Source organism: Macrobrachium rosenbergii, chromosome 36 (genome assembly GCF_040412425.1).
Source record: "Macrobrachium rosenbergii isolate ZJJX-2024 chromosome 36, ASM4041242v1, whole genome shotgun sequence".
Taxonomy (NCBI): Eukaryota; Metazoa; Arthropoda; class Malacostraca; order Decapoda; family Palaemonidae; genus Macrobrachium; species Macrobrachium rosenbergii.
Window position 1 is genome coordinate 4744176 of NC_089776.1, and position 26153 is coordinate 4770328.

The 26153-nt window shown below is 39.8% G+C and overlaps 1 protein-coding gene and 1 long non-coding RNA gene across 11 annotated transcripts in view; one reads left to right on the plus strand and one right to left on the minus strand.

Annotated features, from left to right (window-relative positions):
• LOC136856556 (uncharacterized) overlaps window positions 1–26153 on the minus strand; it is a 430695-nt gene that overhangs the window by 130589 nt on the left and 273953 nt on the right. For 5 of the 10 annotated variants that reach the window (XM_067134396.1, XM_067134400.1, XM_067134399.1 and 2 more), the window contains 2 exons: window positions 10630–10788; window positions 2075–2236 (listed from right to left, as the gene is read on the minus strand). The exons of 1 other annotated variant lie outside the window; for it this stretch is intronic. In XM_067134396.1, coding sequence (XP_066990497.1) covers window positions 2075–2236; window positions 10630–10788 — 321 coding nt within the window. The remainder of the gene's footprint in view (window positions 1–2074; window positions 2237–10629; window positions 10789–26153) is intronic. 4 more of the 10 variants (XM_067134404.1, XM_067134402.1, XM_067134405.1 and 1 more) reach the window with 2 other exon arrangements.
• LOC136856557 (uncharacterized) overlaps window positions 1–26153 on the plus strand; it is a 55446-nt gene that overhangs the window by 20436 nt on the left and 8857 nt on the right. The window lies entirely within an intron of this gene.

Below are 26153 nucleotides of genomic sequence, written 5' to 3' on the forward strand. Positions count from 1 at the left end.
CATAGCTAGATGTCTTCTTGTTTATCTACAATAAGATAAAACATATTTAAAGCCCATCGTTTTGTGTGTTTGACCTAAGTAGACTGTTTATTCAAAGCTCGTTATTCGTGTGCTTGTATTATTATATTATGATATAAATAATAATGCGTGAGAGTTATTCGTATATATTAGCACCCAGATGCATTACCAAAGAAATAGTTTGCATCTTTACCACAGTGAGCCAACGATATCAGAACATTGATCTCAGTCAATCACGTACGCCACATCACCTGCTTTAGTGGGTGGACAGACGGAATGGAACCGACGATAGTGACGTTAAATAGTAAAGCACTAACACTGTAAGGTATCGTTTAAATCAGGTCCTTAATTCAGCATGTGAACAGCAAGGTTTCAGGTGAAGGGAATTAATTTTGCTTCCCACTAAGGACATACTGCAATTATAAATTGGCTGTGACCTAGATTTTTAAAAGGTTTAGGATAACGCTTACCTTAGCAGCTGAATACGACATAATTTAAAATTTAAAATTCCAAAAGCAAGGATTCATTCTTTTTACATCCCTTCGAAAATTTGTTATTTTGATGCAGTGCTTTGGAAATATGGTGCCTGCCCAAAATTTAATGCCTATGGTGATGATGATGATATTGTAGAGGTAGAGGGGGTATTGAAGATAAACATTGATGGTGAACAGTTTCGTTTATGTATTCATTCTATTTTTTACTTTTAATTTGTAGGTCCTTGGTTTCATCCTGTTCAAGGGAAATTCTAATTTATAGTGTAATAACAAAATACATTCCAATATTAACAATAGCAATGAAAGTTAACAGAACTGTGGGCAAACGTCACCTTTTGAGAATTGGATAAAAAGAAGAGAGAGCGAGCGTGCATTATGATGCCACAAGTACAGTATATATAGTAGAGCTTTTTGCCTCACAATAATTATTGTCGACAAGTCTTTACAGACTTCTACAGTATATAAATTATATAGCAGCAGGAGGTTTATTTAATCGATAAAGCAACAGCATCTGGCTGGTTGGTCATGGTAATCGTGTGGCGTCCGGCAGTCCTTTTTAAGTGCTTATTGGAACACACGACTCAAACAGAGAGTTAGTATAAGAAAAGCATGCGAAAATCTACTGTTTATCAAGATGCAAACTCATTTCTAAAATGCTGATGAACAGAAAATACTAACCCAGCCAAAGGAAGTAACTTTTACAAAACACTTATGTGGATTGTTGTTTTTCATTACCATATATCTTGTGTTTCTCTCAATTTCTGTTAGAGCAAAAGTACCTACGGTTATTCTGATGAACTTTAAACGTTTCATTTGCTACATTAAGACTTTTTTGTGTTGTTGCTGCAGGTTTATGTGGAGCCGTTTTCTCTTGTGAGGTGAGAAAGCAATCTTTTTCTAAACTACGCTGCTTTTTGGCTGACTTAACATGTTTGATTTGGATTTCTAAATAATCAAACATTTTTTCCGCTGGGCGAATTCACGGAGAAGTAACTTCTTTCGGCTAGGTTATCATATACCAGACGCATTTTCTTTCTTCCTCTTTTTTTTTGCTACTAATTGTTTCCTAGGGTATGAAATATTTCCGTATTTCTAAATTATGCAAGTTAGCTACTGGAGATTTCTAGGAGTACATGCAGATACAACTAGTTAATTTGTATTGGCATTGTACTGTGGTTTAATCCTTTTTAAGGGGTAAAACAGTTCCTTTTTACTTATTTTTCTTCTAAACATCAGTCGAGAGTTCTGGCGACTGTTTCAAATGGCGTAAAATGTTATATTCCTGATTGACTGTACAAGGTAGATTTATGTAGCATTCAGCAAAGACACCTGGGTGCTCGCACAGAATCGGTAACTTCTTCCTTAAGGCAAACGTAGTTTAAAGGGTAATAGTACTTGCTTAATTAATATGCTAAAAGATTCCCACGAGATTAATTGGTCATATGCTTAGCATTCCATTTTTTTTTTCAGATGGGAAGGCTGGGGTTGGAGGGAATGGCGGGTACATCCTTAGTTATAAAAAAGTAGGCCTGACAGGGAATTAGAAAAAAGATGCACCCTACCTTCTGCGACGACTGGAAATGACTATTACTTTGGGTTTGGCGCATGTTGTCCCAAGCCTCTGCCTTGGCTGCAGCCATAATTTCCGACACGAATTGCCGGACTTTTTCCATCAGCTCTTCGTCCGATTGCGGATCCTCCGCTATCCATTGCTTCTCTTCACCCTGCAGGACAAGTTAGAGGGTTGTCGTCTTTTTCTCTCTCTCTCTCTCTCTCTCTCTCTCTCTCTCTCTCTCTCTCTCTCTCTCTCTCTCTCTGCTTTATTTCTTTTGCTCATTTCTGAAATTAGAATTTTAAATAAACCATCTCTCTCTCTCTCTCTCTCTCTCTCTGTAGGGGGAGTAATGCCTGCTGTGTACCTTCTGCGGTGCACAGTAGGCAGTACTTAAGGGTATGTGCAGCGTCCCTTCAGCCCCGAGCTGCGACCTCTTTTAAATCTTCTACTTCACATCCGTCCAAACCGCCCTTCTGCCACCTTGCCATCCCACTCTCTCTCTCTCACTGATTATTTCATCTAGTAACTGCGAGGTTTTCCTCCTGTGACATCTAAATAATAAAAAAAAAAACAAGAAATAAAGGTGTAAAGAAATAAAACAAAATAAAAAAGTAAAAAAAATTAATATATATACATGTATGTATGTGTACTGTATATGTGTATATGTATGTATGTTTGTAAAATATATATATATATATATATATATATATATATATATATATATATATATATATATATATATATATATATATATTATATATTATATATATATATATATATATATATATATATATATTATATATATATATATATATATATATATATATATATATATATATATATATATATATATATATATATATATATATATATATATATATATATATATATATATAATATATATAAAATATGTATATATATATATATATATATATATATATATATATATATATATATATATATATATACATATATGTGTGTGTGTGCGTGTATATATGTACATATGTATATATACATAAGATTAGTGTAAGAAGCTGACAGCTACCTCGTGCATCAGAACAAAGGCTTTGGAACCTCTTCAAATAACGCAGGCAAGATGCTTGCAGGTTTCTAAAGACCAGGATTAGAAGGATCCAGGGCAACTGGGGATGCAGAAATGGAGTGTTGCTATTGTGTCCCATGAAGCTCACGCCTTCGTGTAATGAATAACCAGCCCTGCAACCACTATCCTGTCAGCCACGTAAAATAAGTCTAATCCTTTGGGCCAGCCCTAGGAGAGCTGTTAATCAGCTCAGTGGTCTGGTAAAACTAAGGTATACCTAACTTTTAAGTGAAGGCTAAACTGCTCTGAGGTTGCGGAGCTTTTGTGCCTATTTGGAGTCCTAGCCAACTAAAAACCCCAGACGAGCTTCTGTACCATTGCTTGTGGAACTTCCTACCCGTGGGGTCTACTGGTGTGTCCATTGTGGCCATTCGTTGGGGATTTTCATGGCTGGAGGAGAAGCAGGCAGGTAATAAGATTCAGGTTGTTCATGACTGTTAGATGTTTAGTAATTTAATGGATGCTGCTGTTCACTCCTGGTAAAAAATCATTTGCTTAGTTAAATTGTGTTGCTCAGTTGGGAGCTGCGACACGTTTGGGATCATCTAACAACAGGGAGACCGTATGTTAGTGTGACAGCGAAAAAAAGGCATCCTGGAGACGAACTATGGAAAACTGTCCATGGATAAGCGGATGCAGCGACTGTTGGAGTACTCAACCAAGCCCCTTTTTTTCTTTTCAGCTGGTCACATTAGGAAGAATATTGAATTAAAGCTCAGAGAGAAATATTGAAATGAAGACACAAACAGAAATGACCCAAGAAAAGTTAAAACAAAAGCGCACATGTGCGAAATGCAGTGTAAACAAGTGGTGCGTACTCTACAAAGAGGCATGCGCATCAAAGCTAGGTAGTTTCAGTGTCTGTGTCTCCTGTCAACAAGAACAGGACAGGAGAGAGCTAAGCTGAGGAGGGAAGTAGAAGAAATATCAAAGGAACTAAAGGAGCTGACAAAGGATAAACTCGAAGGCAAGAGAAGAGAAGAGAAGAGAAGACAGGATGGAAAAGAAAATTGGAGACCTAAGAAGAGAGTGATACCCCTTAGGAGAGAGAAACAGGAAATGAACAACGACATAGTAGAAAACGGAAAGAGTATAGTGGAAATTAACACACAATTAGTTAAGACCAGAACCAAAAATTAAACAGAAACAAACACCAGACTAGGTACAAAGAAAGAAACTTACAAGCAAGAAAATGATGAATTCAAGAGAGCTGTTGGTAGAAGAGTGATAGCAGCCAGAAAACATGATTGTCCCCCAAATGGAATAAACCCATCAAATAGCTTTGCTGTGCTCTCAGAACCAGAAGAGGAATAATCTTAATTGGAGACTCGTTGGTAAAAGATCAGGGGTCAAATTTTGTGGCCAAAAATAAAAATACGAGAACAGTTCATTCTTACCCAGGTGCAGGAACAAAGAAGATAACCGAGGTAGTGAAGAAAATCAAAGTGAAAAGTAGAAAAAGTACAATCATAGTGCTTGGAGGAGGAAACGATTCATTTCTAAAAGATGGAAGAACTGGCCAGACAGAAGGTCCTGTAGCTGACCTGAGGAATGTTGTAGAAAACATCCATGAGAAAACCAACAATGGCATTCTAGTAGGACTACTGCCTAGAACCAATGTAAGACACTACTTCCTCAGTAAGGCAATCGGAATCAATGACAGACTGATGTTAGGTTTTTAAACTTTTGGGACAGATTTGTAGGGAATACAAAAATATATTAAAAAGAATTTGGAAGGAGCCAAATTACCAGGAAACCTTAACGAAAACCTCTTGAAACACCTCAGTGAAACACCTCAGTGAACTGAATGCTCAAGGGAAGAATCCAGAAAGCTCCCAGGATTTGGTTAATAATAGCACTGCAGGAAACAGTGAAAATAAGGGAAATGAATAAAGCCACCAAGGACAAAAGAGAAGATAGAAAAGTCCCTCAGAGTGGCGCAGTTTAATGCACAATCTATTCGCAACAAAGTAGATCTCTTCAAAGCACTAATAGCAAGTGAAGAATTAGACATAATAGATATTACAGAAACATGGATAAAAGAGGCAACAAGAAACTTTGTAGGAGAGTACCAAATAGGAGGATATAAATTCTTCAAAAAAGATAGATCCAATAAAAAAGGTGGAGGCATTATGTTAGATGTCAAGAACCACCTCAATCCAATAGAGTGTAAAATTACAACCACTCAAGAAGTAATTATCAATTTAAGGAAGATGCTAACTCTAATACTACTGTTCAGACCTCCTTATAAGCAGGAAATGTCCGACGAGGAGCTGTATGCGTTACTGGACAAGAAATAAACAACAAACTCTGCATAATAATGGGAGACTTAAATGCAGCAGTACACTGGGGCACTATGACCACCACATCAAACTCAGAAGGAAAGAGATTTTTAGAATTTGTCAAAAATTAATTTCTCCACCAATGGGTTGACAAACCTACTAGAGGAGACAACATACTAGACATCATCCTATCAATAAAAGATAACCTAGTGTCTGAACTTTCAGTAGGTGCAAATTTAGGCGAAAGCTACCATAAAATTATTACATTTTATATTAATATTTGCTGTGAAAAAGAAAAGAAGATACTAAAGAGATTAGACTACTGTCGAAGAGACCTAGAAAAACTAAAGGAGTATGTTAAACATCTTGAGTATGACAAGAACACAGACATGGATAACTACTGGGAAGCCTTTCTAGAAGAATATGTAGAAAAACACTCCAAATGTACACCATTAAACGGCAACCCTCAGCCTAAGTGGTTCAACAGAGAAATTAAAAATAAAATAAGAGAAAGAAACAGATTACACAAATCACTGACTCCACACCCAACACCAGAAAAAGCAAACACGCATAAAAAAAACTCTGTAGAATGGTGGAAAAATTAGTAAGAAATGCAAAGATAAACGAGGATAAGAGAGTTGCATCAATTTTTAAGAAAAACCCAAAAGAATTCTTTGCTCATGTTAATAGTAGGAAGCCAATAAAAAATAGACAATAGTGGAAACCTAGTGAACTCAGATTTGGAAAAAGCGGAGCTATCGAATAAATTTTTTACTAGTGTTTTCACAACTGAAGACGCTACCTCAATCCCTGAACCAGCTATTAAATATGAAGGGGCAGAACCACTTAACAAAATAATATTTACAGAAGACGTTAAAAGCAAATTAGAAAACTAAACAAGTTTAAATCTCCTGGCCACTATGGGATTCATCCAAGAGAAATTATATTGTTAAAAGAGAAGATAGTTCCTCACCTATATAAACCCTACAGAAAAACTGCAGAACAACGAAAGCCACCAAAAGGATGGAAACTAGGTACTGTGCCCCCAGCTTACAGAAAAGGTCCAAGAGAAGAGCCAGGAAATTATAGACTAATCTGCCTAACGTCAGTCCCTTGTAAGATTTTTGAGTCCATAATTGTAGATCAAACTTTGGATCACACTGATAGAAATAACCTGTTGTCAAACAGTCAACACGGCTTCAAACAAAACAGATCCTGCCTATCAAACCTCTTGCAGTTTTTTCATAACATGCTGGGTATCTACGACAATAGTAGAGCAATAGATATACTCTACTTAGATTTCCAAAAGGCCTTTGACAAAGTTGCACACAAGAAACTAATGATAAAAGTTAGAGCTTTAGGAGTTGTAGGAGAAATATCAGACTGGATTGAAGACTGGCTAACTAATAGAAAACAGAGAGCCATAATGAATGGTGAAGAATCAGAATGGGCAGATGTGACAAGTGGAGTTCCTCAGAGTTCTGTCCTTGGCCCACTCTTGTTTTTGATTTACATTAATGACATTGATGTAGGCTTAACTAGCAGGATAGCCAAATTTGCAGATGACACCAAACTAGGTGTAAATGCAGCAGACCCAGATACATTGGAAAGTTTAAGAAATGTCCTAAGGAAAATAGGAGAGTGGTCAAAAAGATGGCAAATGCCTTTTAACTTGGATAAGTGTAGAGTGTTACAGTTGGATAAGTGTAAAGTGTTACAAATAGGAACAAACAACCCTCATGCCACCTATATGCTGCTTGGGAATGACATAAATAGTGTACAACAAGAAGAGGGCCCCTTAGCGTCATTATTACCAAGGACTTAAAATCCAAGAAACCGTGCATAAAAGCTGAAAAGAAGGCACAGAAACTGGTGGGATACATAAAGAGGCAGTTCAAATGCAGAAAAAAGGAAACGGTACTGCAGCTCTATATATCCATAGTTAGACCTCATCTTGAATATGCAGTACAGTTTTGGTCACCAACACTAAGAAAGGACATGAATAGATTAGAAGGGGTACAAGCAAGAGCCACAAAGTTAATTCCATCCATCAGGCAAATATGTTACCAAAGACGACTAGAGAGCCTGAACATGTATGGCTTAGAAACACGAAGATTGCGAGGACAACTCATAGAAACATTCAAAATACTGAATGGCATAACAAAAGTAGACAGTAACCTATTCACATTAAATGACAACCAAACAAGAAATAATGGATGGAAACTAGAACTGAAAGAGATGCAATACATCTCATTGCAGGAACTTCTTCACATACAAGATATGTGACACATGGAATAAACTGCCACCAGAAGCTGTCAACAGCAACAGTGTGGAAGAGTTTAAAAAAAAGCTAGACAAAATCATTAGAAGAACACTGTGAATGAACAGTAAAACCTGCTCCTAGAGATAAGTGAGCACATGATGTCTCCTCGGATGGACTAAAAAGTCTTTGAGACATCCTAATCCTTGTAACGCCTTGAAACTCCTTGTGACTCTCTCTCTCTCTCTGTTTTATTTTTTGCTCATTTCCAAATTTAGTATTTTATGAAGACCTTTCTCTCTCTCTCTCTCTCTCTCTCTCTCTCTCTCTCTCTCTCTCTCTCTCTCTCTCTCTCTCTCTCTCTCTCTCTCATATATATATATATATATATATATATATATATATATATATATATATATATATATATATATATATATATATTATATAATGTTTTATTTCTTTTTGCCCATTTCAGAATTTAGAATTTATATAGATCACTCTCTGTCTCTCACTCTCTCTCTCTCTTTCTCTCTGTTTTTTAAGAGTGGAAATTTTTTTGGTATATTTTGTCCCGTATTACTTTTAGTTAAAAATGATATGCAACAGTAAATATGGAATACAATTATATATATATCCAGTATATATATATATATATATATATATATATATATATATATATATATATATATATATATATATATATATATATATATTCCTTAATTCTTTTATGAATAGCAGTCTAGAATCTGCCACATAAATTCTTATGAGTATCCCATTTATTTTCGGTTAGCACTACTTAATACTGTATATTGCAAGTGAATGGGATGACCTGTTCACTGCATTTTATATAAGTATATTTTATATTTTATCTTAATATATCACATCCTTATGGTAACTTGAGTGTATGTAAACGAGATCTTTATTTTAATAAAATTACCCTTTATATTTACGTTTAATTTGTATTTCCTCATTGTCAGTTCTGACACAAAACTTTGCAGAAAATTACTCCTCAGTATTAAAATGCCATGAACGAAAATGCTGAATGGGATCCCACAACTCCAAACTTTAAGTCCACAGAAATTCCAGAAATAACAAATCAATTTCTTACTAAACCTGTTTTTGTTCGTACAGCACAATATGCACGTGTGATCTGTCACTCAAAATTCAGAATATAAACTTGTCGCAGTCTATTTACAGCTGAATTGCAGTCTGAAAATATAACAGAACTAAACCCTGTCTATGGCTATTCTGTAATATTTGAACGGAAACTATTTTGACAAAAAAAACTGGACTTCACAGAAATCTCAATTAAGTTATGGTGTTACTGATGTGGCAGATATGTTGATTGAAACAGTATTTTAAATAGCTTTTACAGGGAAGAATATTTTAGTAGATTTACTGTTGGAAGATTTTAAAAAATTACTTTGAGTATTTTGAAACATCAAAATGTTTTTAATGCTTGCATGATGAAAAATATACTTTTAGGATTGAAATTATGGAAGGAATTTCAATAGCTTTGAAATATAAATGCATTCTTTTGCTGGTAAAGGTTTCCTTCATACAACTCCAGTTTCTATTATGGACATACAAATGTAACAGAAATGTCCGCTCCGGTTAACATAATGATGGCAATCTCTCAATGTGATTATGATAACATAATGATGATGTGTCTTTTAATAGCATTAACAATGTTTGGAAATGTTCAAAATCTCTTTGAGCATGATGACCTCTAAGAGGATTCTGAGGCAGTTTTACGAGATATATATATGACCATTATGAAATCATGGAAAAATATACACAGAGAGATTTTCCGTAGTGGATCATACAAAAGAAATGAAATACGTAAGAAATTCTGACTCTTTTGCAATAAAAGGAGAACTACAGTACAGCGTTCAGCAAGCAAGCAACCGTGCAGCAGCATTTACTGAAAAAAGGAAACCAAGATGCAGAAAGAGAAGAGAAGAGAAGAGAAGAGAAGAATGAAGAAAAACTCAGACGTGCATCTCCTAGGCTGTCAAAGCTCCCAGGATTGTTTTTCTACGTTTGCCTAATTCTCAAGGCTTTCTAAACCCCTTGTTTATTTCCTTATTTTATGTGAACAAGACTACCGATGGGAAAATTTAATTTTCATTCCCTGATCTTTCAGAGACAACTGGGAGACACGTGGAAGTGAATAAGCTAAACTCGGTTTCACAATAATAAATGAGTAGATTAAAGTCCTTGTCAAGGAAGTGCAAGCACCATCTTCATAATAGGTAACAAGATGCAGATGCAAAAGATTTCGTTCAGATCGCCAATGCAAAAATAAAATAAATAAGTAGTAGTAGTATGGAAGAACATTTGTTCAAGGAGCAACAAAAAGCATTCCTTATTAAGATCTAGAATAAGGTCGCAAATATCTAGACGAAATGGTACGTGGAATGTAGGATGGCGTGCAGTTCGTCTAACCGTGCTGGGAAAGTAATCGGATGGTTTTCAAAGTACCCATGAGTTTATATACTTATATTTTTCTTTAATTAAAGAGGTGTTTCTTGCGCTAGATCATACAACAGAGGGACATTTAAACTTTTTAGAAAACTATTCTAGTAGATTCTTCTCCCAAAGACTTGGGGTCCTACGATTATTTAGATGCGCAGCCACACCTACAAGTTATCTCAAAATCGCAAAATTGAACGCTTCAGTCCGCACAAGGAGAAATCCGACTGGTGATTGGTCAGAACCAGACTCCTGGCTGGCCAATCGCCGTCCAGTGACGTCATTGCTCTTTGACACGAACGCGGGAAGCATTTTCGCTGATGCGCTCTTGAGATTTTTGGTTCCATTAATGTTTTTTTTTATTACTTTCTTTCATTTTTTAGTTTAGTCATATATAGGTTATAAAAAGGGTTAGGGATTTCGAGCTTAAGGATGCGGCCTACCTTAAGGGACAACACGTTATTATTGTTATTCTGTATTTGCCGCATGCTGTCCCACGCTTCCGCCTTAGCAGCGAACATTATATTGGAAACGAAACGACGCACGATTTCCATCAGTCGTTCGTCCGAGTGCGGATCTTCTATCCGTTCGTTCTCTTCAACCTGCAGGATAAGTTGGTTTGGGAAGTCAGTAAACCTACTTGACCTTGAACCACCACTAACCGTTCATGGCGAAGGCTCAAGGCCTAAGTAGCAATAAGTAGCAACTAGTATAGTATAGATTTAGAACTAAAGGACAGCCAATAGCAACTGCTTTTGCAAGATTTCAAGGACTAACATGCAGCCAATAACAAACTTTTTTGAAACACCTGAGGGACAAGCAGTATCTAGTGGTCACAGCTTCCTGTAAGATTTGAGGACTAATCTATAATCTTCAGCTAGTTTTCCAAGATTAGCCGCCAATGGGTATGGTAAAATAAAATACTATGTACACATAGCCAGTATTAAAAGGTCTGACCTAAAATTCTTCAAAACTACCCAGAACCAAGATAAGCGTCCATATGAGATATTGTCATGATCATTGAAAAGAAACTACTTAGATATCTATGGAAAATTCATATCTCTCAATTGAAGGAAAGACCACCCAAGTGGACATTCCAAATGACAAGAAATCTTAAGTGTGGTCTCAATACTACTTAGATAAGGGTGAACCAATGCTTGTTCCAGCAAAAATTATACACTAGTCTTTGGATTGCACTGGTTCCAGTTATTTTTCACTCAAAAATGTCCTTATAGGTGTGATGGCTTCCAAGAAAGCACTTAGTCCTAATAATAATAATAATAATAATAATAATAATAATAATAATAATAATAATAATAATAATAATAATAGCTGTTTCTACGGTATGCATTTTGTATAGTCTCTTCTATTCGTCTTACAACTTTCTTTTCATCAGGCGTGTAGCTTGTATATCAAGTTTCCTAAGGACATACTGTATAAGGATTTCTGTTTTCCTAGTTTTATTTTCTCAACGTTTCGACACAAGCTCCGGTGGTCATTTGTGGAGAGTTGCAAAGACTGAGTGAATTGACATCCTTGTTACACAGGTATATATATAGCAGGCGGGTAGTTAACAATTGATAGGTCAGCTAGTGGATTGAAATTTGACCGGTCTTGGGTTGATGACGAAATCGCTCCTGGAGGCGTTGTGATCTTCTATGCCTAGTTGGTGTTGTTGGTTGGTTGGAGGTGGGTGTTAGCTTGGGCAACCCTACGCTGGTGTGGCTGATATAATATATCACCCAGATGACATGCCACTGGTGTCCAGAACTCTCTCTCTCTCTCTCTCTCTCTCTCTCTCTCTCTGAGATCCGTGGGGAAAGAGAGCCAAGGAGGAGAAAAAGTTGTTGAAATACTGAAAAAAAAGAAAGGCTCCGGAACTGCATATGACATTACCGAGGGCACAGAAAAGATTTTTAGGAGTGACAGAGTGAAGTGGTTTTGCCTCTGTACCAGACGATGGAAAGATACATGAGAATCACAAAGCTAATTATAGAAGAAAGAATTATGAAAGATTTTGATGATGAAAGTGACAAACTGACATTATGCTGGATGGGAGAGGAATACAGTGGATTTAGACAAGACAAATGATGTCTACAATCTTTTTCAAGCCTTTAATTAATCAGGTGGAAAATATCCACAGTCAACATTACAAAAGCTAATGTAATAGGTGGATGCTCATGCTCAGCACCCACCATTGGCTACATGATATCAGCTATGATGTAGAAAGCCTCAAATGTTAAAAACCTGCAAATGGTCAATCACGTAATTATGCTTTTGTAACAAGTGTTATTGAAACTCCAACTATAAAAGATTTTGGAATGGAGCTTTTTCCACTGAAAAAATGACTGAAGATGTTTCAGTGAAATTTACAAAACAATTCCTTTGGTTGGAAATTGGTTAAAAATGTCTTAAAAGTATTACAATGCTGTAAGCAGGCCACCTGAGGTTGTAACAAGTCTTTTATAAATCCAAAGGTATATGAGATTATTGATAAAGGCAAGTCTCTAATAAACATTAATGCCTGAAGATGCCACAGCGTGATTTTCATGCAACTTCTGTTGTGAATAAGTATGTATAATATTTTTGTGAAATATGAAATTTCAGTGTGTCACACTGTTGACTTGTTTTTTTTTTTTAACAAGTGTTGTTATAACCCCAGAAGTTTAAAACCACTGAAATTCGGAATTTTCCAGATGTAAACAAAATGTCTGAAGGTGATTCAGTAGTAAATCCTATACCTGAAGGAAATTATTTTTATAACCCACAAAATTTTTAAAAATACCCACTCCATCAGTGTTTTATGGCAATGTTAAATAAAAGGAATCATGCGCTTGAAAGTGACAGTATGTTTTAAGACTCACCACATGAGTGCACCAAGCACCACTCATAAAGCTGTAACTGTGTTGTGGAAGTCGTGTGAAGCTTAGGCATCATAATCAAAGATGTTCTGTGTGCCATCCTCCGCCTCCTCGTCTTCTTGCTCAGTTGGCATTGTGTGGCCCTCTTGCTCACTTATGACTCATCGCAGGTATTCTGCATCTGATGCATGGGCAATTCAATGAACAAAGCCCTTTAGGTCCTTGACCTTTCCCTCACTCAGAGGGACTGGAGTAGAATACGTGGGAGAAAGTGCCATTTCCTATTTGTTGAAATTCTTTGCCTTGTATTGGCCCCTGTCTGGCATCAGTGTCACTTTTAAAATGAAAGGAGAGGACTTGGGGATCCTTGTAATTCGTGTTCTTGGGTGTCCACTTGACAGTGGGTTGCATCATCACACCAGCATACAGGAATGAAGACTGCTTCATATCAGCAACCTCAAATCCCTGACTTGTGGCATTCCTAAGTGGCTGATGTAAATTGCCTTGTTTGGAATGAATAAGTATCTCCTAAGCTTCTGCTCAATGACTCCAAAGTTCCAGTCACAAGGCTTGTATGAGTGGCCAAGGGACAAGGAAAATATAGTTAACAGAGAAGAACTTCTTTTCATGTACTCACCTCAAGCATGTACAGACCAAGTTTATGTCTTTATTCTGCCCAGAGCAGTTATTAGAAAACAGAACAAGGCCTGTTTCAGTCTCAGGGTTCCTGTTGGCACTGAAGTAATGCAGGAAGCAGCTTGCAATTTCATCACTATCCTAATTTGCTGTCACATAGTTTCCTAATTATTCTACAAAAGTTATATGCCCACAACTTCCTCTTATAACAGGCAATACTTGTTGTCAACTTTGATAAGTCAAAACAAAGTGCCAGTGTGCCCTCCTTGTTATATTGACTTTCATTAAACTTTGTCACCATTTGCTGGCCTTGCCTTGCAAGGGTTTAATGTTCCTGCAATAATTCTGCCACCGCTTCTTCTCTGCCAATCCCTTGCCACATTGTTCTCAGTTTTGATGCAAACAGGTCACACACATTACAAGTGTCTGTCTTACACAGTGCAAGATCATTATTAAATTTTTTATTGAATACACTGTGGTAATAAGGCAGTGTAACTTTCTCCACACCTGGTTCGTTTACATCCATATGTTCACAGTACAGATCACACAGTCTGGCTACTGTGTACTCATATTTTCTATGGGGCCTTGTAACGGGTATAATGCGAAGATATTGTATGTAGAATTTGCTAAGTTCAGGAACACATCCAAAATTTCTGCTTACAGCTTTCTTTCCTGGTGCATGCTTTCCCCTTATATCTTCAAATGAGGTTTCCTGTTATTGTTAATTTCCTCAAAGCATTCCTCACACACGTTTATTGAAATATATGTGGATTTTTATTTGAACATTAATATTATCGTTACAAGCACTCATATTGTTAGGAGCCCTTCAGTAATTACTGTCTGCCCAGCCGTCTATCCAACTGTCATTTCACAAATTTTGTAGTTTTCCTATGTAACTGCATAAGTGATTGATATTGTGTTAACATTCAATACGTTGCTCAGTAGTAGATCAGACACATTTCGACTTATGCCCACTGCCATTTGGCCACGTTCAGTGTCTTTGACTTCGACCTTTGTCAGTCGATTAAGTTCAGAGTAAAAGAGGTTTTCTTTCATCTTTACCCGAGGAATTGTTTTTGCATTTATGGTGTTACATTATAAATTAGTGTGTTGCTTAGCAATAGATTCGGACACATCTTTGCCTAAATCAAAAGGTTACTGGTACAAACATAATTGGCTTAGACAAAGAATAGAGGTTTCTTGCTTAAGAATAACTAACTGCTAAGTTGGTAACATGTGACTCATTTGACAACCAAAGGGAATTATGTATAAGTACATCTGCCCTGCCCAGGATTCGAACCTATGCCTTTTAGGTTTGATACAGAGGAAATTTGGGCTTATTCGTTCGGCTGTCAAAATAGATTTAATTTGATGTCGACTCTCCCGTCGAATTCAGTTCCTGTGCTTAAACCAGAAATCAGCCAGTCTCTACTATAGTGGCTGATTATTAAGTTTGTAATATATGATTATTCATAATAGTTCTGTTACCTATAAAATGTAATTTTTTGTATTAATAAATATGAAGCCTCTTGATATCTAATTCACCATACCTTGGGAAAATATACTCAAGCAAATTATATATGACGACCTTGATGGTGCGGTATGCTGCATTGGAACCCGGCACTGCCTGTCATGTCTTCCCTACCCTCCCGATCCCCTACCTACCCCGCCCCAGTGGAGGCGGACAAACAGGTTTGCAGGAGAAGGGTGGATGTGCTATATCTCCCCTACCTTTCTGATCCCCTACCTACCACGCACCCACCCAGGGCAGACAAACAGGTTTGCAGGAGGAGGGTGGATGTGTAATGTCTCCCTACACTCCCAATCCCCTATCTACCCTGTTTCCAAGGTATACTGTTGTCGATATTAAAGGTACATGTAGATTTTCTTACTGTTTGTGAGTCTTAAGAAGTCAAGTGTGCATGTGGCCAAAGTGTCATGAATAGCCATGTCTTACAAGCGTAAGCAATCATCTCTCATGTTGGAGATGGTTGATGTTCGAACCTGAATCTGGTATAAATATATACAGCAGATACCCAAATGGACAAGTCCTTATGTTACCTCTCGATTGTTTCTTGTTATGAGAGGAGCTTCAGTGGGGCAGTTAAGGAGCGCATTAAAGCTTTTGAAGGTGTAGACATAAGGTTTTATTCCAGCGGCCATATTCTGTTTTCTCATTCAATTGTTCCAGCTCATAAATTCCATATTCTTATTATTTATCTTTCTTTTAATCAAATTCTAAACTTTGTTCCATCTTTCTTTATTCTTTGTTTTTGTTGGCAGTGCTACTCACAGCTTTTAGTTGCTCGTAATGGAAGTAGACCGAGATGATGTTAAACTTGTGACCAGGTGTCGGAATATTTGTACTTACCAATATGAGGGCATTAAAGTTCCATCATAAGAAGTAGTGTGGTCTTGATAATAACTGTCTCTGTCTGAAGTTGCAGCCAAGTGAATGAATGAGTTCATCACCATTTGGATTATTATTAATTTAAAGTTATCTTCTGATGATGATTTTGGTCTTTGAATTTCCTTGAAATCTTGAATTTTTAAGCATCAGCAACAATTAAAAGCTTTGTTAATTATTACTAAGTATATATATACATATTTTCTCTAACTGAAAAATAATTGTTGCAATTATTCTAAAATGATGTCTGGGCTTACAGAACTCTAATTAAAGAAACTTTTTCAAAAGTCTAAGAAGGAGAATGAAAACCTTACCGTTACCTGTTTTCTTTGAAACCGAACGTCACTTCCTTCGTTTTGATTTTTAAACTATAGCTGGCTTAACTAAGGGTCTTGGAGGCCGCTACAGAATATTGAACTCATTTATTTTTGGAGTAAACATTGCACTACTTATATTTGAATGTAACAGCTACATTAGCAATGTTGTTAAAGATTTTTTGCTCCGTGGCACAAATGACAGAATTTTTATGTGGAACCGAGTCTGATTCAAGGTTGACAATATTTTTTCTAGACTCGTTTATTTTAATTGTTATAGTTGGATGTTTGAAGAAAACAGCATCACCTTGCTGCTTGCCACCATCTTAGTCCCCAGTGGGTAACCATACTAATAGCAACGTTGTATTTGGGGAAGAATACTATGATGTAAAATTGTCGACTGGTGTATTTTCGAAATTTCTGCTTACCAGTGATTGAATTTTTATGGGCATAACATTATTGATAAGCGTCGTTATAAGAAATATGATGGGAACATGAACAAAGGAAATGAGTCGGAAGTTGACTCATGACAATTTCCACCTTTAATGAGAATATAAAGAATATAGCAAATTTATTATTGTTTATGCATTCAAGCACTAACAGGGCCATTGCTTGCATACTTTGTAAATGCTATGAGAGACCTAAATTTACTAAATTTCCTGGTAAAGAGGTTTTTTGTTTGCAAACATTATTCACTTTTCCACTGGGAGTTTTATTTTTGGAATGATAACTCCTAAGGTGGCTCTTTGAAATGAATTTTGAGGCAATTTCTTGGAAACTAAAGAGTTTGGTGGTTTTCGTTTAATTTGGTATCACTGCTGATTCGTGTTACAGAATGTGCTAGAGCATTTATTTTCTGATTATGAAATCAGTTCCAGAATTTATAATTCAGGCTATCAAGACGCTTTTACACACACACACACACAGCCATATATGAGCCATCGGTGGCCCCATCTGTTGAGTTCCTAGATTATCACATTCCTGAGAACTGTATACATCCTCTGGCCCCCAAGGTGTCAGTCATCAGGTAATACTTGGCCCTGAAAACAACAAAATATCTCAAAGAATTCATGGAAATAATAAATTACCACCCCAAATTCCTTCCCAACATCACCAAAATCAGGGTTCCACTCCACATTACCCTCAGGAGCGAGGCCAACAAGACACCTTGAAAACAACCAACAAAGCACTTACTGACAGCATTATATTGGCATTCCCTAATCCCCAGGGAGCCACGCACTTACAAGTGACACAAGCAATGGAGCTGCCATAGAGCAAAATGCCATTGAACCCCAAACCCTTTGGTTTCTTCAGCCGGAATCAATGGCAGTAGAATAAAAAAATGACAGTACATTCAATTGAGAACTTCTCACTGTACATCTGACAGCCAGACACTTTTGACCCCTATTTGAGGGGATGCCTTTCCCACATACTCTGCCTATCAACAATATCAACTGTCAGCTGAGGATGTACAGTTCTCAGAAATGTGATAATCCAGGAACTCAACAGATTGTGGCACCAAAGGCTTATTTGTTGTGCCATTGTCCTGTAAGAGGATAGCATGGTCATGATTTGTTGCTGGTGTACTTAGTTTCTGGAGATTATGAATATGCTGTTGATGCAGCAGATGCAGGTGTGGAGGTCACCTAGGCTGTATTCCACCAGACCCTGGAATGTATCCCCTGAATTCAAGTGGTTGATTGTTGAGTAATGGAAGATGTAAGTTCTATAGGGTGTCATGATTACTGTTTTCAGGTTTTTTTCTTTTTTGTGGAGCACACTTATAGAAGATTCTTACCGCATGGAGGGTGGATGTGCTTTCCACAAATTTTGGGGAAGTGGGTAGCGGTCAGTTTCTGTTTGAAGGTTTAGTCACCTATATTCTCCACAGAAGTGCCATGATCTGTTAGGTTTCTTGACCATGTGGAGTGGTGAGGCACAGAGCTGGAGACCTGGCAAAGGTCCATCCGTTCCATTTCTCTGAGGGCCATTTCATCAGTGATTAATTTCTTTGGTGGCAGGCAGTGTAACTTGGAGTGGACTGGGGATGTGCTGTATGATAGGATGGAGGATGCTGTTTCAGGGATACCTCAGGACTCTAACAAAATACTGGCCAGAAGACTTTGGGGAACTCCTACATGAGGAAGTTATGGATGGAGGTCCCTTCCAATGAGATGGGTGGCTGGTTGGGTACCACAGAGAGTTGTGCCATTTGGAAGGTTGATATGTCTGTGAGGTGGTAGTAGGCAATGTTCATGAGCAGCTCATAATGCTAAAGGTAGTCAGTGCTGAGAAGAGATATTTGGGCATTGCCAGTAATAAATTTGCACCTGTATTTCCTTCCCATTAGATGGAGGATGAGGTTTTGGTGGCCATAGTTTGCAGCTGGATGTTGGGCTGTCATTAGAGGTAAATTTTTAACACAGACAATATCAACTTAGAGGTACCTATGTCCATCAGGAACTTCCTGCTAGAGGTAGTGTCTGCAACTTAAATCTGATGGAGTGGGCATCCAGATGTGCCATGGCAGCCACAATCACCTCTTCGGGTGGCTGCCCTTGTCATTTTGTATCCAGCTACAGTGAAGGGCCACTTCCAAAACTTGTGTTGGTAGATGCACACATTAAGTTCTGGTAGGGTGAGAAGGTACTTGAGCTCATCCCAGGAATCCTTGCTGATGCATCCCCCAGGAGACTGAGGGCTCGTCTGGCACTGGTGGGGGGCAGCAGAGAGAACTTTGTGATGAGGAACTGGTGGAGTTCTTTGTAAGTGATCTGGGGGAAGCAAATTTCAGAGATCACCTAAAGGATGTAGTCTGCCTTTCATTGAGCTTGAGACATTTCAGAGGCAGAACTGTATCCCTGATCTCCAGAACTAGACAGATGACTCAGTTATTGAGAAGGGGGTAGACACAGATTAACTGAGGCCATGTTTGCACTTTCTTCAGATGAAATCTTGTGTACTATAACTTTCACACGATTGTTTCTAAGCAGTAGGTTCAAACATATTTAGTCACTATATTTTGTGTGAAAACCAGGCTTATATCAATCTTTAAATACTCTCAAAAGAGAGAGAGCCAACCAAAATATCATATATAGATCATAAGTGATTTTGTTTCAGTAGGCATGTCCATGTTTAGTCTGCTAGTCACCAAAGATTTAATGTGCGACCATGTTTTGTCTATGGATTGGAGTACAACTAGAGAGCTTTTGAAGGAACGCAATCCAGAGCTAAGTGCCTTATTTAGTCCACGAGTTGTTGTTATGTAGGGCATGGCTGAGAACCATATTGTCTACCAGTTCACTCCAGAGGGTCAGCAATGTAAAATTCAACCCATGCACTGATAAACTGTTGAGATTTGATCCGCTTCTGATACAGCAGAAAAGTGGTGTCTCAAATCACGTGGTTCCACTGATGCCAGTGATAAACAATCCTGCGGTCAAGAGGGTGCCTGGTGATTGCCTGTCTACCTTACTGGCTAAATCAGGTGTGGTAGTTGAGCATGGGCTACACAAGTTCATGCTAAGGGTACATCCACACTACGGTAATACTTGTCATTAACCCACTCTGCACCTTATCACATACATAACACAATGAATTAAAAACAAGTCAGTAACTGTAGGGAGAGAACAAATGCTTGGCAATTCCTAGATACAGTAACTGTATGAAGCACTGGTTAGAACAACCAGTAAGCATTGGGCTGGTAATCATTGTGGTTGTGATGTGTATGCAATAAGTTGCTGGCATGTTTTACTGTAGTGTTGATGCACCTTAGGAATAACTTTTCCATCCATTCTTAAGCTATCCTGAGGAGATTTATCCATTCAACTAATAATAATAAAAAGAAATTCTAAGATGAAATTTATCCCGTTAATATCTGTTTGTGTAAAAATGAAAAAAAGCAATTAAATTTTACCTATTGACTGATTGTTAGTGAAAAATGTAAAGAGAAAATTTTTATTTTCAATAATTGTTATTGGAAAATCAATGAGGAGATTTAATCGTTCAATAAATAATGGAGAAAAAACCATGGAGAGGAGGTTATCCATCTAGTGTTTCTTAGTGAACAATGTTTCCATTGAAGATTTATTCATTTCAGGATTGGTGCGTTAGTGAAAAAACTTAATGAAAAAGTTTATCCTGTGAGGTTCAAGAAAGGTCAAAAGTGAGACTGATTCTTTATTGTTCACGATAGGTACTTATAACGCGGAAAGTGGACGGAAAGGTAGCAAGCGACCTGCAGCCCTCCACTGTGTCCGTACAGGATTGTGCTTGTTGAAACACATAACATGACATATACAGAGCATTACATGACATGTACAAAGCAGATATATATATTGGCGAATTGGCCGTAGAGCGATACATATAATGAGATACATAAAGAATCTGAAACAATAAGTGACAAATATGACATGATTAATGTACAAATGTAGAGCGAAACACAAGGAACGGAGAGGTAGTTTGACGCCCTTACAATACTCCCCCAAGACAATAGTTATGCAAGAAATTATTGGATGACACATCAATCTCGGAGGCGCTGCAGCAACTGGAGTGGGCCCCTACTTCTCGAGAACTGAGGGCAGGGCATGGGCGCGACCTCTGGTTCTGGCGCAGCCTGTTTCCTGGGCCGTCCTGGACCTCTTTTCGGCATGGGGCAGGTGTTCCTGTGGAGTGTTGCTGAGGTGGAACTTTGGGTCGCCTGCCTGTCTCCTTGCTGATTTCGTTATCCAACAGAAACACTGGTTTTAGCCTGTCGACCATTACCCAGTCCTCACACCCGTGGATGTCTAGCAGGTATGCTTTAGGCGCCTGCCTGATGACTCTGTGGGGGATCCTGTAGGGCTTCGTTAAGGGCAGCCGACGAGCGTCCACCCTGACGAAGACGTAGGCGCAGGAGTCTAAGGCAGGTGGGTTGTATCTGCTGGCCCTGTCAGTGAAGGTCCTATGGCAAGGAGCTAACTTCTGTAAGAGTTCCCTCAACCTCAGGAGGGGCATATCTGTGCCCCCAGCTGACGGCGGGAAGAATTCCCCATAGATTTTTTCGGCCAGGGAGGCACCGCCATCTGCTTTAGGTGCGGTGTAAAGACCCAAGAGGACCCAGGGGAGCTGTGCATTCCAGTTCTCATTGGTGCAGTGTGCCATGAGAGTTGCCTTCAGGGAGCAGGGACTCTCTCAATCAGGCCATTTGCTGCAGGGTTGTACGCTGTTGTGCTGTGCAGCTTCATGCTCATCAGACATGCCAGGGAGACCCAGAGTTCTGAGAGGAAGGCAAGGCCTCTGTCTGTGGTGATGCTGTCAGGCACTCCGAAGCAGCTGATCCAGCTGGAGAGAAGGGCCTCTGCACACGACTTTGTGAATGCCTCCTTCATGGGGATTGCTTCGGGCCAACGGGTGGCGCAGTCTATAACCATCAGGAGGTATCTTGCTCCCCCGGACTGCAGAAGGGGGCCAACAACGTCGACATGGATATGGCCGAAACGCTGACGTGGTTGGGGAAATTTGCCGATCCCTGATTCTGTGTGGCGAGATGTTTTGCTCGCTGGCATGCTATGCAGTTCCTCACCCAACGACGTGCGTCCTTGTTGATACTGTGCCAGACGATTGTGGCCATTTTCCATGCAGAGTGATCAATTGCTTGCCATTAGGCTGCATTTTTCTCAGTTTCAGGCAAAGTGTGCCCTGCTTTCTCCTCGAAGCTGGCACAAAGGGGCAAGGGCGGCCTGTGCTGGTGTTGCAGAGGAGCATTGTTCTGGAGTTTCCTAAGGGCATGTCTTCCCACTTCAGTGCTGTCAGTGACATTCTGTAGGCTGCCATCTCTGGGTCTGCTGCTTGCTCCTTCGCCAGGTCTTCGTAGTCGATGCCGAGCTGGAGGGAGTTTATTTCTACTCTCAACAGGGCATTGGCTATTGGGTTTTTTCTTCCAGGGATGTATTTAATGGTGCAGCCGAATTCTGAGATGGCGGTTAGGTGCTGCTGCTGTCTTGCCGACCATGCGTCTCCCTGCTTTGCGAAGGCATGTACCAGGGGTTTGTGGTCCATCAGGATGGTAAATTAGGTGCCCTCCAGCAGGTACTTAAAGTGCCTTACAGCCTGGTAGATAGACAGCAGTTCCCTGTCAAAGGTGCTGTAGTGGGTTTTGGCTGGTGAGAACTTGCGGCTGAAGAAGGCCAAGGGCTGAGGGGCGCCGTTCATCATCTGCTCCAGTACTGCACCGCAGGCGATGTTGCTGGCGTCTGTTGTTAATCTGGCGAGAACTGCCTTCGTTTCGCTGAATGCCTTCTGCTGCAGCGCTTCCCAGGTCAGCGACTTTGGCTTTCCTTTCAGGACTGATGTACATGATTCGGGCAACGTTGGGGATGAACCGTCTGTAGTAATTTATCATCCCCAGAAACTCCTTCAAGGAGTTCTGGGAACTTCTCTATGAACTTCACCTTAGATGCCATTGGACATACTCCTGCAGGTGAGATCTTGTGCCCGAGATCTATTTTTTTCTTCTGAAGATGCATTTGTCAAACCTCACCACTAGGCAGCTCTCCTGTAGACCTTTTAGGACTGCCCGGACGTGTCGAAGGTGTCCCTTGGGTAACCTGGAGAAGATCAGGATGTCATCGACATAGCAGACGCAGAAGGGAAGGTCCCCCAAAATGGTATCCATCAGTCACTGGAATGTGGCACCTGCGTTTCTGAGACCGAAGGTTGAATAGAAGAATGTATAGGTCCCGAAGGGCGTTATTATGGCAGTCTTTGGGACTTTGTCGGGGTGTACAGCGACTTGGAAATATGATTTGAGCAGGTCCAGTGAAAAATCATTCAAATTAACGTAAATACAAATATCTTCTGTGTTCATATGGCAACAAGTGTTAGAGTAATCACAGTAGAGTCTGAGGTCTTGTTTTGACGTATGGCCAACTGTCTAGCCGAGAGTTCATTGACCCCTACTGTTTACTTAACCTTCGCCAATAGATTGACTCGATAGACAGTAACTTTGACGATTCACTCACATCCCAAGTGAAAGTCTTCCACTTTCCCTTTCAGTTTTGCTCACTAAAAGTCCAACTATAGGGATGCTCATTTGTTTGGAAAAATTATGTGTTTTGGAATCTCTTTAATGGTTTTGCGAGACTAACACTCTATATCCTCTACATTACGAGAACAGTGCGAGTTTATCTATGTCTTTTGTTTGTGCATATACCACTGAACATTTATGAACCATTTCTTTACGCTAGCCAGGTGGTTGATCTGTGTACAAACCCATTCGATAACTAGCCAACCACATGCTTTTGCTCTCTTGCAACAGCTGAGATATTCCTGTTGGAATTTACACACGTGTGAAGTGTTTTGCTGAGTCTTGTGAGACTCCCCTTTTAAATGACAATTCGTGCTTTAGCAGCGAGTTGTCTATGAGAAAAACCATCTGCATGCTGATTTGTTGACTTGTTATTTTGAACATTGCTACTGTCTGCCGGGACCTGCCTGCCTGCCTCCACACTTGCAAGTGCCAAGCCCATTTTTGGGAACCACTTACATGCCTTTTGAGGTGCCCCCTGTTGAGTGTTTGCCAACACTGTTACACACATTTAGTGTGCCACCTCGTTACACACTTTGAAGAAGTGTCACCACCGTCCTTAGGGATATTCCTCTGTTCTTTCAAGAACTGTATGTACCTTGAGTGTGCCACCACGTTACTCACTTTGGAGAAGTACCACCACCATCCTTAGGGATATTTCTGTTCTTTCGAGAACCGTATGCACATTGAGTGAGCCACCATGCTACACATTTTGGAGAAGGCCACCACCATCCTTAGGAATACCCCTCTGTTCTTTTGAGAACTACTCACACACCTTTGGGTGCCAATTGAAGCTTGGTTGAATGGACTGTTTGCATCCTACAGTACTTGCTTCAGCAATGCTAGTGCTACTGTGTTTGACAACACACCAACATCTTGCGAGACACAACCTTACACACCTTTTGGTGCCACTGTGCTCGACTGAGCGAATCCAACAAAACCCGAAATAGGCTGTTGCCTGACTTACCTGGTTGTAGCCTTTTGAGTGCCAGTGAGTGCCTCCATCCGAACTTTGTACTCTGGGAGTACCGCACTTAGGTGCCCTTCTGCTTGTCTGTTGGACAGTTGAAAAACAAAGCTTACCACCACAAGTGCCGACAAAGTTTGTGAGCAGACACACAATAGTGCCCTTTTTGCGGGCCTTCCTGGCACTCCCCCCTCTACGTTCCTCGGAACACCACATCTGCCCACCTCAGTGCCATCCCGTGGCATTTCCGTTCCTTTGCATGTCCACCATGTCAACTTACACTGAAGACTTTAGACTTTTCCAGGAACTTGGGCTGGAATGAAACCTCCGTGGAGAATCCCTTACCACCTGGGTTGATGCTCAGGTAGCTAGAGCCCAACGAACTCATGAACTGGCCATAGCTCAGTTCAGAGCCAAAAATCCCACGCCTGCTGTTCCCCCCTTCCGTGTTGTAAGGGTGAACAGTCTTATCAGTTTGGTCGGATGAAGAGCCAGAGACTTGGCTACATCACATCGAACTGGTCTTTGAGAATTACCAGCCTCACCTCACTGAGATAGCACTTATTTTGAATAAGCAAATACAAGGGAAGGGATTTATTGCTCTTAGTTCCTTGTCTGCTGAAGAGCAAGGAGATGTAACACTCATAAGGTGAGCCATAACCAAGGCTTATGAGATCACCCCCTGAGAAGTGGAGACAGAGCTGGCACAGCCTTCCAAAATATGCTGGACAGACCTGGATGGACTGGACCTACTACAAGGATAAGAACTCCAGCAAATGGATAGAATCACTCTCCAACAAGACCTACAATGCTGTCATTGAGAATATGAAGCTGGAGGATTTCTTCTACTGTGCCCCCAGTGCACTTGTGACATACCTGCATGAGCGACACACTGCAACCGTCACTGAGTGCTACTGACTAGCTGATGAGTGGGAAACTCATCACTCCCACCTAAACTTCTTACACAAGAAGCTCAGTCGTCCAAGGTACACCTCATCCACCACCCAGCCAAGAAACGGCCTTCCGCCAAAGCATTTCCTTTGTCATTTCTGTAAGAAGACTGGACATAAAGCTGATCACTGCCCGGACAAGCCAGGGAATAAACAGAAGACCAATTCAAGCTTGACAAGCAAAGGTACCCAGCCTCAGAACATGCTTGCTGCTTCCACGGTCCAACAATGTCCTACTGTCACCCCGACTGGGTTGGGTTTCAAACAGGACTATAGCAAGATACATGGGATGCCCTCAATAATCACAAACGAAAACAGTTCAAATGGCAGTCAGTACACGTGGGTCCACCAAATGGATAGGTTTGGACAATGTGACTGTAGCCCCCTAAACGGCTAAGGACCAGCCCAGGTGCTCACCAATACAGTTGACACCAGGCTGGAAGTCAGTCTCATTTTTAGAAGTCAGGTGGCTCGTGAAGCCTCCATTCAGGAGGACGAATGCATTTCAATCTGCTGGTTCAATGGCCCACTCGTTGGATCTCCCAACTGTCCACTTAACCATCACTCAGGGTGACCCTCAAAAAACAAGAGAACATCAGTTCAGAGTTACTGAGAAACACACAACCGGACACACCCTGCTATTACAGCAGGACTTTCTACAATGGAGAGACTTCAAAGTCCCTCTGCGCTGCGTGACCGCATCCCCCTGTGCATGTACAGAAAATAACCTTCCCCGGGAGAAAGCCATTGAGGAGATTTGCTTAGG